A 14,578-nucleotide genomic window follows, 5' to 3' on the forward strand; every position below is an offset into this window, starting at 1 on the left:
TACTTTGCATCACAATTCGATTATTTGGGCAAATAGTACCTTCTCTGAATTAAACATAAGGCTTTACCAGGGTGTACTGTTTACACCAATTGGAAGCAAATGGAAATATTAGGCTCAATAACATGCACTGATTTTCTGTCCAATATCTGCATTTTAATCTCCTATCTCTGGTGGGGAAAAAAAATCTCATTATTAAATCATTAATGTCATTGCCTGTAAGTTAACTAGATGTTCTTGTGTTATACTTAATTTAAATTATCCCTTATCTGTTGCAGGATACCATAATTTCAACAAATAATTAAATTTGCTTTCTATTTTTTAAGTAAATCACCCTGTAAATTGACATCTATTGCTTCCGAAAACAAGGTTAATTAACATGTGGAATTAAAACAAATGCAGTGGCATGTTATGGCATTTTCATTTTTTTCTTTAAGAAAAAGAGCTTACAAAAATTTTACATTGCTTTATAAAGCTACATGGGAATGAGGAACATCAGTGACTTTAAAAGGAATCTTCAGTTTAAAAATCCATCGTTCTAAATTTGTGTCAAGCATGGCAAAGTATGTAGACATATACCTCACCAGTAATTTTTATTTTGATGTCAATTTCCTATCAGAGGCAGGTGATTTATAACTTTTTAGTGTTAGTAACAAAATTAATAACAGTGCCTATCCTTTAACCTAAAAAATAGAAAATAAGCTTTAGAAATAAGACTTCAAGGGATAGCCTGGCATTGTGCAAGAGAGCATTTCTGTTTTTTATTTAAAAATTTTTTTAAATAAATTCACTTATTTTATTTATTTATATTTAGCTGCGTTGGGTCTTCATTGCTGTGCGGGCTTTCTCTGGATGCGGTGAGGGGGGGCTACTCTTCGTTGCGATGCGTGGGCTTCTCACTGCGGTGGCTTCTCTTGTTGCGGAGCTCAGGCTCTAGCTGCGCGGGCTTCAGTAGTTGTGGCTTGCAGGCTCAGTAGTTGTGGTGCACGGGTTTAGTTGCTGCACGGCATGTGGGATCTTCCTAGACCAGGGCTCGATCTCGTGTCCCCTGCATCGGCAGACGATTCTTAACCACTGTGCCACCAGGGAAGCCCCAGACTTCTCTTTTTATATCATTATTCATCTGGTATGTTTTCTGGTCTGAGGTCCCAAAGAGAGATTCGGTGTGGTTTCTGCTAATTAGGCTTTGGAATCATGTTTTGATAACAGAACCTCCCCTTAAGAAAAATCTGTTTACTCTGAGATTATTAGAGCACACTGTTTTTGCTCCTTCAGACGTAAAGAATAGGGCTGGCTCAATAACACACATCCATATTTTATCAGGCCTCTCACACCGATATGTTGGTTCATCGCAAAGGTTGCTGTTCACCTATTGTCACACCTTCTCAAGCTTTTCTCTCTGCTCTTCTCTCCTCTGGTACAAAGTGCCAGCTGGTTTTGGTGGCTCCGTTCCTTGGTCTCACGATTGAATTTCTTGTTCAGAATGAACCATTCCATCTCTGACACTAGGCAGCTCTTGAAACAGATTGGCCCCAAACTGCAAACCAAATAACCCCAGGGGTCAGCTATTTATTAGGAGAGAATTGTTCATAATCATATGCCAATTGCTGGAGAGCAATTCCAATTTTACTAACCAGTCACTGTTGACAGCTTTGCTTTCAAACCTCCTGTAATAGAGTCTCACCTGACTTAGGTCTTGCTGTTTCTGTGAGATTACTGCTTTAAGCTGACAAAAATTGCATTGCATTAGTATTTAAAATAAAAATCAATGATTACTCTAGTATAGTGACAGAAGGCTGCTGCCGAATGCCATTGACTTTCTCATTAATATTAATTTGTAGTTTGTAGAGAAATGGTTTAACAACCATTGAGCTACACACGTGTAATTCAAATATTGATAACTGAGCCATAAGTCTGTAATTGTGAGAGAATTGCTCATAACTGTCTGTGTTCGATAATTTTCCAATTTCTGACCAGCATAAATTTGTTTTAGGTTGCCAGGAATGACATAAAATTTCCCAAATGAGATTTGTATCTAAAGGCATGATAACACTGATATCAATATTGTCATCATCAATCATGATTTACTGAGTATATTTTAAGGACCTGGGACTGAACTAAGACTGATTTTCCTTAGTATGAAAAAAGGATGCTATTGATCCAAAATTAGTAGGATGCTTTTTTGATTCTTGATCATGGTAATTAACTTCCACGTAGCTATAGACACATATATCATGTTTGCAACATTAGATGAACATGTGCCCACCACATAGTAATTAAAGAGCCACCATCCTAACTGGATGTGTTTGTAAATTCCAAACAGAAAACTTGCTTTTTATAAGAGAAAAGTTTTTTTTTTTTTTTTTTTTTTTTTTTTGCGGTACGCGGGCCTCTCACTGTTGTGGCCTCTCCCGCTGCGGAGCACAGGCTCCGGACGCACAGGCCCAGCGGCCATGGCTCACGGGCCCAGCCGCTCCGCGGCATGTGGGATCCTCCCGGACCAGGGCACGAACCCGTGTCTCCTGCACCGGCAGGCGGACTCTCAACCACTGCGCCACCAGGGAAGCCCCAATTCTTATGTTGACCAGAATTACCTCTCCAGTACTGTGTGCTGTTGGGTTTGAAAACAAGCAGGACCCTGTAGGGCCTTCCCAGGCACAGACATCCTCATGTCCCCTGCCTCTTGTTTGTAAAAAGCTTTAGCCTCTTAGGCCTTTCCAGAGTTCCAAAGAGCAAATTTAATGAGAGAAGTGAAAAAAATGCAGAAACAAAGGAAAACAGTCAAACAAGACAATGTCATACTAGTTCACCCATAAAACAAAATCAAGAACCTTTCATTCTTCCTCAGTGGCTATAGATAAAATCCTGAGTCATATGCTTGAGTTGTTTTATTTCTGTTTCCCCAACCAGACGGAAGAAGTTAACTGCATGCTGACCACCAGCACGTAGACCCCAAACTGGTTGGAACCAGAAGGTTGATGACAGAGATTCCTGACACATCTCCCTGCTACCTTACCATCAACCAATCAGAGAATTCTGCACAAGCTGATCATGCATCCGGGACTCTCTCCCTCAGTCTTTAAAAACCCTTCCCTGACGGGCTTCCCTGGTGGCGCAGTGGTTGAGAGTCAGCCTGCCGATGCAGGGGACGCGGGTTCGTGCCCTGGTCCGGGAAGATCCCACGTGCCGCGGAGCGGCTGGGCCCGTGACCCATGGCCGCTGCGCCTGCGCGTCCGGAGCCCGTGCCTCGCAACGGGAGAGGCCACAACAGTGAGAGGCCTGCGTACTGAAAAAAAAAAAAAAGCCACCCTTCCGTGAAAGCTACTGGGGAGCTCTGGTCTTTTGAGCATGAGCTGCACGTTTCCCTTGCTTTGCCCCACACTTGGCACTTTGCAGTAAATGCTGCACTTTTCTTCACTACAAACTGGTGTTGGTAGATTGGCTTTGCTGTGCTTTGGCCGAGCGCACCCAATTTTGGTTTGGTAGCAGGTTGGAACCATAAAACATGGTGTCCTGACCAATGAATGGGCATGTGCTCAAAGTTTACTCGCTTTAGGACTTTGAATGTTGAGCAAAGGCAGAAAAAAGAATTAGCAGCAGTGCCCTAAAAACCAACAAGTGGTTCCACTTACTGAGATCCTGAGTTGCTGCTGGTTCCCAGCTGGACCTTCAGCCTTCCCTTCAGTTCTTTGAGCTGCCTTCACATCCTTCCAGTAAATTACACTGTCTGTTACATTGCAACCCCAAACTCCAACGGGTACAGGCAGCCAAGGGGAGGCTGCACAGATGAGAAAAAAAGGTGTACTAAGCAAAGAAAGCAGGCCCTTACCCAGGCTCCAGTCAGACCAGCCGCAGTTATTCATTCTGCAGATTTCATTTGCAGGTTTGAAATCATTTTATTGCTAAAGAGGTATGAAATCATTACATTCATGACTGCTAAGGTTTCAGTTAGGAAACCTTAAAATTGGAGAATTTTAAGGACAAACTGAAGGATGAGACCTATGGCAGAAAATATGCCTGAATCAAAAAAAGAAAATGAAAAATCTGAAGCAGCTTTCAAAATTCATGAGGTTTCAGAGAAAAGAGAGAAATCACGAACTATTTCCATGTGAGAAGCCTCAACGCCTAAAAATCAAGCACTAGGCAGTAAAGCAGGTAATAGAAGGTGCAAAGAAAAGGCTCAGGGAGTCGTGATTAAAAAGAGATAGGAAATGTGGGACCGATGCTTCAAAGTCCCTGAGAGAAATACACAGGAGAGACAGTACATGTTACTAGGACTTCCACGGAGAAATTGACATAACTAACAATGAAAGGTAAAAATTTCGTACTCAATTTCTCAGCCTTTGTAGAAAACAGAGCATGGACATGTGCCTTAGGTTCAACTAACCAGACACACAAATGTAGAAACACAACCTGAGGACACAAAGAAACTGGCACTGCAGAGAATCAAGAGGAACTGACACAAAAAGCATAGATGGGGACAACTCCTCAGGAGGTGGTAGAATTTTAAACAACAGTCTCCAGAGACAGCACTGGCAGCTGTGCGGTGGAGGCATCCTAAGGTTCAGGTTCAGTGGGTGAAGTGACCTGTCGGTCCAGGCTTCAGCAGTGATGACATTGGGGTCCACGATGAGCTGTTCTCTGGAGTGATTTTGATGATGGCAATGTGTCCCCACCTTCCTTTTATTTCCCCATGTTCTCTTCCAAGTGTGGTCCTTCATCCTTGCTATTAATTCTGAGACTTACCCCAAATCCTCTTGTTAAATAGATTTCTATTTAAGTCATCCCCAGTCAGTTCCTTGTCATTGCAATTAAGAACTCTAATTCCGTTTTTAGCTTTTTAAGGAAACTCCATACTGATCTCCATAATGGCTGCACCAGTTTACCTTCCCACCAACAGTGTAGGGAGGGTCCCTTTTCTCCACACCCTCTCCAGCATTTACTGTTTGTAGGCTTTTTGATGATGGCCATCCTGACCAGTGTGAGGTGATACCTCATTGTAGTTTTTTTTTGTTCTGCCACTTGAATTTTATTTATTTATTTATTTATTTATTTAACATCTTTATTTGAGTATAACTGTTTTACAATAGTGTTAGTTTCTCTTTTACAACAAAGTGAATCAGTTATACATATACATATGTTCCCATAACTCTTCCCTCTTTTGTCACCCTCCCTCCCACCCCTCATTGTAGTTTTGATTTGCATTTCTCTAATAATTAGGGATGTTGAGCATCTTTTCATGTGCCTGTTGGCCATCTGTATGTCTTTGGAGAAATGTCTATTTAGGTCTTCTGCCCATATTTTGATTGGTTGTTTGTTTGTTTTGATATTTAGCTGTATGAGCTGTTTGTATATTTTGGATATTAAGTCCTTGTAGGTTGCATCATTTGCAAATATTTTCTCCTATTCTGTAGGTTGTCTTTTCATTTTGTTCATGGTTTCCTTTGCTGTGCAAAAGCTTATAAGTCTGAGTAAGCCCCATTTCTTTATTTTTGCTTTTATTTCTTTTGTCTTGAGAGACTGATCTAAGAAAACATTGTTATGATTATGTCAGAGCATTTTTTGCCTATGTTCTCTTCTAGGAGTTTTATAGTTTCATGTCTTATATTTAAGTCTTTCAGTCATTTTGAGTTCATTTTTGTGATACAGCAACCCCCATTCCTGGGCATATATCTGGAAAAGATGAAAACTCTAATTTGAAAAGATACATGCACCTCAATGTTCATAGCAGCACTATTTACAATAGCCAAGACATGGGAGCAACCTAAGTGTCAATCAACAGATGAATGGATAAAGAAGATTTATACAATGGAATATAACTCAGCCATAAAAAGGAATGAAATAATGTCATTTGCAGCAACCTGGATGAACCTAGAGCTTATCATACTAAGTGAAGTAAGTCAGACAGAGAAAGACAAATAGCATATAATGTCACTTATATGTGGAATCTAAAAAAAGATACAAATTAATTTATTTATAAACCAGAAATAGACTCCCAGACATAGAAAACAAACTTACAGTTATCAAAGGGGAAGAAGGGGAGGAATAAATTAGGAGCTTGGGATTAACAGATACTACTATATGCAAAATAGATAAACAACAAGGTCCTACTGTATAGCACAGAGAACTATATTCAATACCTTGAAATAACCTATAATAGAAAAGAATCTGAAAAATAATTTATATATATACATATACGTATATATAATTGAATCACTTTGCTGTACAGCAGAAACTTACACAACATTGTAAATCAACTATACTTCAAAAGAAAAAAACTCTAACTTATAAAGCTGTAAAACTTCATTTCGGGACTTCCCTGGTGGTGCAGTGGTTGGGAGTCCACCTGCCAATGCAGGCGACACAGGTTCAATCCCTGGTCCGGGAAGATCCCACATGCTGCAGAGCAGCTAAACCCGTGTGCCACAACTACTGAGCCTGTCCTCTAGAGCCCGTGAGCCATAACAACTGAGCCTGTGCTCTAGAGTCCGTGCTCTGCAACAAGAGAAGCCACCACAATGAGAAGCCCACACACCACAGTGAAGAGTAGCCCACACTCTCCACAACTAGAGAAAAGCCCATGCGCAGCAATGCAGACCCGATGCAGCCAAAATTAATAAAATTTAAAAAACACAAAAACTTCATTTCAATACTTTTCATTCAGTAGGCCTTTAATAAGCACATATATTGTGTAGGATATTGTGCTGGAAACCAGGAGGGCAAAGTTCCCATCATCCAGGTACTTATAGTCTAGTGGAGCAACACAAAACTTAAGTAAATTTAAAAATAATTGTGTGACACAAGTCACAGAGGTGTTGTATTATATTAAGTGCTATGGAATTTGCATGACATATCAATTAATTCTGCCCAAGGACAGATGGGGAGCTATGTGGCCAGCATTGCCCTCTGAGGAAGGCGCCATTAAGACCCTCATAAGCTTCAGGGCTCAATTGTACTCTCCTTGGTATGCATCCTGGACTTTATGGTATGAACGTAAAAAAGGAGATGGCCTTTGGCCAAATAGCTCCAGGGACCTGCTCAGTTATTGGGAGTCCCTGGTTGTTCCCTAAAGCTAGGAAAAGCAACCCTGGAGGGGAAATTGGTGCCTTTGAGGGAGAAGCCAATCAACCAGCTGATGCCGATAAGGCGTGACTAAGCAAATTCCCTGCTTTAGGGGTATATAGATGGCTATACTTTGTTATTAAACTTGCCTTGCAACCATCAGTTGCTTGTGCCCTTCTGATCCCATACCTTGGTGCGTTCAGTTCCCTACCCCCTCTTGTCGATTGTTGCTGCATTTTGAGGACCCGCCGCGGCTGGCGGCAGAGCTATGTGAAGGTACAGAGAAGAAGTGATATTTGAGTGGAGCCTGAAGGACAAATAGGATTTCACCAGTTTCACACAAGCACACATTCCTGGAAGAGGGAGTTGTATGAGCCAATGTATGGAGACTGAAAAGTTTGGGATGTGTTTGTGGCCCAGAAAATACAGGTGGCTTGAGTGTTGTAATCACAAGCAAGTACCTAGAAATGAAACTACAGTGATACTCTGAGATCTGATTATGAAGGTATGTGTACACCATACTAAAAAGTTATTTTATTCAATAACTGCCATTATGGTTTTTAAAGCAAAAAAGTGATAGGACCAAATCTCTTTTAGAGAAATAGTGCTGGTGTCAGTGCAAAGGTAGTAAGAACAATGTCAAGGAAACACTGACACAATACATTTGAAAGTTTGGCTGCAAAAGTTTTGGCCTACATTCCAAGTGAGAGGTGTACACAACTCAAAATGAAAACTGAGGAAGCAGTAGTAGAATTTGAAAACTACTGCCAACTTAGCTGGTAACTAATGATGAGATGTGAGGTAGCCTTATGTCCTCGGAAAGACTTCTGTAGCCTTGGATTACTCAGCATAAACAGAATACTAATGACATGATAACATGGTAATGATCCCTAGGTTGCAAGGTAGTTATGCAGATAACAGTAGTGTATTAAAAGGATCCAGCATTGAGCCTGATTCTCAATAAATTTGGACACTAAATAATAGAAGCTATTGTTTTTAATACAGGGAAGAATGTAGAGGACTGAACATTCTATTTTATTCTATGATTCACCAGACATGGCTTTAATAAATGCCATATTATATTTTGATGAAGTCACAGTGACCAAAATGATGTGACTTCCACTTATTTCAGAAGCCAAAGAGCAGGAAAGCTTTAATAACCAACCAAAGGGGAAGAGGGGGAAATTGAAGTAGCCCTCCTTTCAACTGCTACTTGGAAGGTAAGAATGTCCACGTTTTACACTTCAGCATGGTTCTTCTGTGGTTATATAAAAATGCTTTGTTAGGGACTTCCCTGGTGGCACAGTGGTTAAGAATCTGCCTGCCAAGGCAGGGAACATGGGTTCAAGCCCTGGTCCGGGAAGATCCCACATGCCGTGGAGCAACTAAGCCTGTGCACCGCAACTACTGAGCCTGCGCTCTAGAGCCCGCGAGCCACAACTACTGAGCCCACGTGCCACAACTACTGAAGCCCGTGCACCTAGAGCCCATGCTCCGCAGCAAAGAGAAGCCACCGCAATGAGAAGCCCACGCACCGTAACGAAGAGTAGCCCCCACTCGCCACAACTAGAGAAAGCCCGCGCGAAGAAACAGACCCAACGCAGCCAAAAACAAACAAATAAATAAATAAATTTAATTTTTTAAAAATGCTGTTATATAAAAATGCTTTACTCTTTTACTTGCATGTATTTGCTTTACCATTAAATTAAAATATTTCAGTCAGAGCCTGTCTCTAATACTTTCAGTATCTACTATTTTAAGGAGTTCAATATACATAAATATCTTTTAGATTTTCAATAAAAGAAAACCTTTATCTTCAATAAAAATTGTTATATATACACATATATAAATATATACATATATAAAACCTAGGTCTCTGATGAGGCTTACCTGGATATTTAACTGTTGGAAAATACTGATTTGAACTGTTGAGAAGTATTGATTTCAAGCCCTTAACTTAGAATTTATAGTTAGCCTTATAAAAGAATGATAGGTGAACATTAAAAAATATACAAATTGCTTTAAATATATTTAAATTTTACAAAAATTTCCCTGTCTTCATCCTACTATATCATCCTAATTTTCAAATTATTTTGTTTCCTTTTTTTTACAATTGCAAATTCAGAGAAGTACAAATAAACACAGAAAAGTAGGCCATAATTACCTTACCTTAATAACCGCTGTTGATATATTAAGTAACCCACGGGGAAGATTAGAAAATTCAGTCCGTTTGGAAAGGTACAAAATGAAAATTGGAAGCCTCTCTTCCAAAGGAATGCCATCCTGAAAAAAAAAAAAAAAAGCGTAAATTTACACGTACCTCTATTACACACACACACACACCACACAAGTGATCACACTATACACACTGTAACTCGCCTTGCTTTTTCACATACTATACTTTGGAATTCTTTCCACATCTGCATTTAAATCTCCTTCATAGCAGGAAACAGTTACAAAGTATTCTAAAGTGAACTTAACTAGAGTTGGTTTTTACTGAACATAGTTGCCCAGGCACAGGCCTCAGTGTATTTTACTTAAGTCTACCTCAGACTTTCACAGATTCAGAATCCCGAAGTGCCTTTAATCCCATAAACCGTTAATCCCCAAACTCCGAACCTGATTTGAATTTCAGTCCACTTTGCAAAATCTCGCGTTACTCTCCTCTCGCCCTGCGGGTCTTGCTCCGCCTCCGCCGACTTCTCTACATTCACAGCAGCTGCTACAGCTCCTGGCAGCCTGCTGGCAAAGGAGTGGGAGAAGCAGCGCCTTCCGAGGGCGCATGCGCGGCAGATGCGCGCCTGCGCGCTAAGGGGCTGCCGGCGAGTCCGTGCTCTGGGCTGAGGTGTTTGAGGCCGAGTTGCGGGGCGGGACGCGCGGCGCTATGGCCGAGGGCAGCGGGGAAGTAGTCGCAGTGCCCGCGACCGGGGCTGCGAACGGCCTCAACAATGGAGCCAGCGGGACCTCGGCGCAGACTAACAACCCGCTATCGCGGAAGCTGCGTAAGATCCTGGACACACGGCTGGACAACGACAAGGTGAGCGGGGCTGGAGGGGTGGAGGGTGCTGCGTCGTCCGCGAGTCGGACCCGGCCTGGGAGCGGTGTCTGTCCGGCGCTCTCGGGCTCGTCCCTTGTCCCCGCCGCGGAGGGGACCCCAGGCCCGCGGGACCCGCTGCGCTGCCGGCGTGGGGCAGGTGAGAAAGGGGAGGCCGAGGAGCTCCTGGAAGAGCAAAGAGGCTTCCTGGGTGTTGCCCCATATTTAATTAAAACTGTTCCGAAGACTCTGGATCGGGAAGGCAAACGGTGAAGTCCCCTGTCGCCGCAGGTGTTCGGGGGTCTGAGCAGGGAAGGGAGAGGCGAGCCCCGGGCAGGAGAAGAAACATGCAAAAGAGCAAACTACAAAATAAGGCAGCGCGAATGGGGCTCTTAGGAGGAACTGAAGGTCAGGGCTAAGCATCCTTGATTGAGCCTTTCCATTGACAGGTGAAAACAATTAAAATAATTGGCAGCGCGAAAGGGCTAACACCTGCTCATGGCTACTAGTTTTTGTTGTGAGCTAAGCACTGCTTTACAAGGTAAACTGTTCGCATCCTCTCCCAGGTACCACCTAAAACTTAGATTGGACTTTCCATCTCCCGTGGTAGCAGATTATCTCTTCTCTATCACTGAGTCGCTAGATATATCGGTCATGCCATGGTGGCATAAAGAAAAAAGAATGTGTATAAGTGAGAGTTTTATAGATAAGTTTCTATCTAAAATTTTTAGATAAGTTTCATAGATAAATTTTTATTTTTATACATATTTTAGACTGTTTAAGTGAGAGTGTTACAGATACATTTTTATAGATAAAAATAGAATTTATATAGATATAGAATTTTTATCTATAAATTTGTAGGTAACTGACAGTAAGCTGTCAGTAAGAATTGGTGTGTAAAAAATAGCATTATACTATAATGAGTAAGAAAGATCGGCTCTGGGACCACCACTTATTAGATATAACCACCAAACTGGTGCATTATGGTTTCAATAAGTCCCTTAACTTCCGTGAGCTTATGTTAAGTTTCTAAATTGGGAATACTGCCAGTAACCTCCGCAGGGTTATTGTGCTGACTCAATGAGAGAATCCAGGTGAAATGCTCAGCACAGTGCCGCAGCAGTTATTTCTTGTAAAATGTTAATTCTTTTTTAAAAAATTTATTTATTTTTGGCTGCGTTGGGTCTTCGTTGCTGTGCACAGCTTTCTGTAGTTGCGGCGAGCGGGGGCTACTCTTCCTTGTGGTGCGCGGGCTTCCCATTGCGGTGGCTTCTCTTGTTGCGGAGCACGGGCTCTAGGCGTGTGGGCTTCCGTAGTTGTGGCTCACGGGCTCTCGAGCACAGGCTCAGTAGTTGTGGCACACAGACTCAATTGCTCCACGGCATGTGGGATCTTCCCGGACCAGGGCTCAAACCCATGTCCCCTGCATTGGCAGGCAGATTCTTAACCACTGCGCCGCCAGGGACGTCCCAATGCACAAGTATGTATGTCCTTATTGTGTCTCAGAAATAAGTTTACTGTTTAGTAATGTGAAGGTCATCCGGTATTCTTTGGATTGTGTAATGGAAACAAATTATTTGGAAATGATTTCATTAAATTTTTGCTTGAGATTAGAAAAACATTTGAAAATCGGTCCCAATAATGTTCTTTTATTATCAATTATGTAGGAGATGTTGGAAGCTCTCAAGGCACTCTCAACCTTTTTCGTTGAAAATAGTTTGCGCACTCGAAGAAATTTACGTGGAGATATTGAACGCAGAAGTTTAGCCATCAATGAAGAGTTTGTAAGCATTTTCAAGGAAGTGAAGGAAGTATGTAAACTGTTTTCATTTACCATTTATTGAGAGCTTACTATATGCCTGGCTCTGTGCTGAGCTTCTCAATGGATAGAATTGATATGTTTGCAACTTGTGTACGGTGCTCAAATAGAAATGTAGCTACTTACTCCAGCAGCTTCCAGGTCTTTCTTTGGATTAGTGTGATTTCTAAATCTCTAACCTCCACTAGTGCTGCTTTTTGGAAAGTTGTAACATTTGTTCCCGGATATTCTTTTAGGAATCTTAGCTTTTGAAACAAACAAACAACAAAAAAATAACACTTCTCTGAGTGGTTTTCCAGTAGAAATAGTCCCTGATTGAATAAACCTCCCTTAGATAACCACTTCTCCACTGGAGATTAATTAGGATTGACTTTACTGCATCCTAAATTATGAAATTTTCAGATTAATTAAGATCAGTGACTTCAGTTAATAAATAATGTTTCATTATACTTGAGTGAGCAGTCTAGTCACCATAGGGTGAAAATGAATTTTATTTATTATATTTTATTTATGTATTATATAATACTTCATTATGTTAATATTACTGAATGATATTACATAGTTAATAGTTCTGTGTGAGTTGTATGAAAGTGTCATACATGGTTCTAGTGAGACAGATTATTTTTAAAAGTGTAGTAGGATTTCATTGGCTGAAGGCTAATAATCTGGAAGATTAAAAGGGAAGTTTGGTAGTGTTCATAAAAATAGGGAGAGATAGTAGTGATGAGCACATCTAAATTGTACTCTCTAAACACCATTTCCCTCGGTAAGGAAGTACCAAAGTGAGGAAGCTGCATAAGACTACTGGGAAGTGTCAAAAGGACTCTGGAGCTAACGTAAGAGGTTTCCACTGGCCAAATATAGGATGATTTGAGCATCAGTAAGAATGACTGCAGTGGACTGAAACACATCAAGCATATTTAAATCCATGAGTTCATAATGATACTAAAAACCAACAGAACCCTCACTGGTTATCTTAGGTGGATATGAGGGAACCAACTTATTGTTTTGAAAACTACTAAATGAAAGAGTCAAGCATTTTTCCTGTCTTTGGTACCAACTATATACAGTTGTTGAAGCAAGGCTTCCCTTTAGAGTAATATTCCACTTAATAAATGAAGAAATGGTAGCAGATTTTGTAACCACTGTTTAAAGGATCTAGCTCAGGGTTTCTTAGTCTTGGCACTATAGACATTTTGGGCCAGAGAGTTGTCTTCTGCTTTGTAGGATGTTTGGCAGCATCCCTGGCCTCTATCCACTAGATATCAGGAGCACCACCTTTCCTCAAGTTGTTCCAACCAAAAATGTTTACAGACATTGCCAGATGCCCCCTTGGGGGACAAATTTGCCCAAGTTGAAAACCACTGATCATCAGTAACTGCTTATCTCACAAAAAGAAACAGTCATATACGGGACTCCTAACAAAGGTATACAACATCACCTATGAAGAATTCTTGCAAGAAAATTGGACCAGAATATAATCAAGCTTCTAGATCTAAATGCAAGTTTATAGGAAATACTGGGGACAGAGGAGTATGTTAACAGCATGAAAGCAGTCAGCAAGTCTGGTGTGCTGGGAACCGTGCAGACAAATGAACTGGTTTCTTTAACAAATAAATTGTAAGAGGAAGGCAATTTATTTAAAGAAATAAAGGAAATATTAACCAATTGCTGTTTGTGAATCTCATTTGGTTCCCGACTTGAACAAATATTTAAAAAACTGAAACAACTGGGAAAATTTGAACACTGAATAGAACTTTGATATTAAGGGATTATTGTTGAATGTTTAGATGGGTAAATGGCTTTTTTTTTTTGAGTTCTCTTAGAAGTGCATACTGATGTGTATGGATGAAATGATATGCTATCTGGAATTCAAAATAATTCAGCTTGGGGAGGGAGAAAGTGGATGGGAAGAGAGTTAGAAAGTGGGTACAGAGATAGATTAAGCAAGAGTGGTCATGAGTTGCTAGTTGTTAAAGCCATGTGATGTGTGCATAGGCATTCACATTATCTCAACTTTTAGATAATTTTGAAATTTTTCCATAATAAAAGATTTCTTTAAAGGTTATCATACTGCAATTGTATTTAACAACCTGTAATTTTATTTAATCGGGAATAAAAGGCAGTTTGAGTTCACATGAAGACTTTACATACAAGCAATGTAAAGGTTCTTGAATTACAATTTAGCAAATCTCTGCATTTAAGTCATATATTAAGAGATATAATTTCTGTTATTTTACAAATCAGATTCATTCAGTGTACTGTAGTAGCTAAAGTAAATATTAGGAGTAGTTATTCTTGACCTTGTTGGCTGATAATGTCATAGTGCTAGTCTTATACAGTGAGATTTAAGGAAATAGATTAATTTGCCTATTAGTACCTATTTGCTATTGCTGACATTAATTGCTATTTTAAAATCATTCTTTTATTGTTTAAAGCAGTTTAGCACTTAAATAATTTGATTTACATCCTATTAATGTTAAGATACAGAGAGTAACATTTGAAAATGTCTGGTGCTATGATGTTTATAATTCAAAGTACTTTATATAGAGAAAGGAAAAAACTTAATTCTGGAACTAGGATGTATGCTCATATTCTTGTAAGTGATTTCCTAACTCTGGTTCATCCTTACATTTTGTTCATAGTCCTGCTTGGTTGCTTTCTTA

At 40.4% G+C, this 14,578-nt stretch overlaps 1 protein-coding gene and 1 long non-coding RNA gene across 12 annotated transcripts in view; one reads left to right on the forward strand and one right to left on the reverse strand.

The window, feature by feature from the left end:
- Window positions 1–5,552: 5,552 nt before the first annotated feature.
- LOC136792766 (uncharacterized) lies at window positions 5,553–9,825 on the reverse strand. Its single transcript, XR_010837132.1, has 3 exons — window positions 9,679–9,825; window positions 9,229–9,342; window positions 5,553–5,670 (listed from the first exon to the last, which is right to left on the reverse strand). It is a non-coding gene; the product is annotated as an uncharacterized lncRNA (long non-coding RNA).
- COG6 (component of oligomeric golgi complex 6) overlaps window positions 9,772–14,578 on the forward strand; it is a 336,439-nt gene continuing 331,632 nt past the window's right edge. For 8 of the 11 annotated variants that reach the window (XR_010837125.1, XR_010837124.1, XR_010837126.1 and 5 more), the window contains exons 1-2: window positions 9,793–10,096; window positions 11,761–11,904. Coding sequence is in view for 4 of the 11 variants with exons in the window: in XM_067016224.1 (XP_066872325.1) it covers window positions 9,944–10,096; window positions 11,761–11,904 (297 nt within the window). In the remaining 7 variants the exon portion in view is untranslated. Of the gene's footprint in view, window positions 10,097–11,760; window positions 11,905–14,578 lie in introns of all 11 variants that reach the window. The other 3 variants (XR_010837128.1, XM_067016225.1, XM_059042152.2) reach the window with 2 other exon arrangements.

This window comes from Kogia breviceps, chromosome 16, assembly GCF_026419965.1.
Source record: "Kogia breviceps isolate mKogBre1 chromosome 16, mKogBre1 haplotype 1, whole genome shotgun sequence".
Lineage (NCBI taxonomy): Eukaryota > Metazoa > Chordata > Mammalia > Artiodactyla > Physeteridae > Kogia > Kogia breviceps.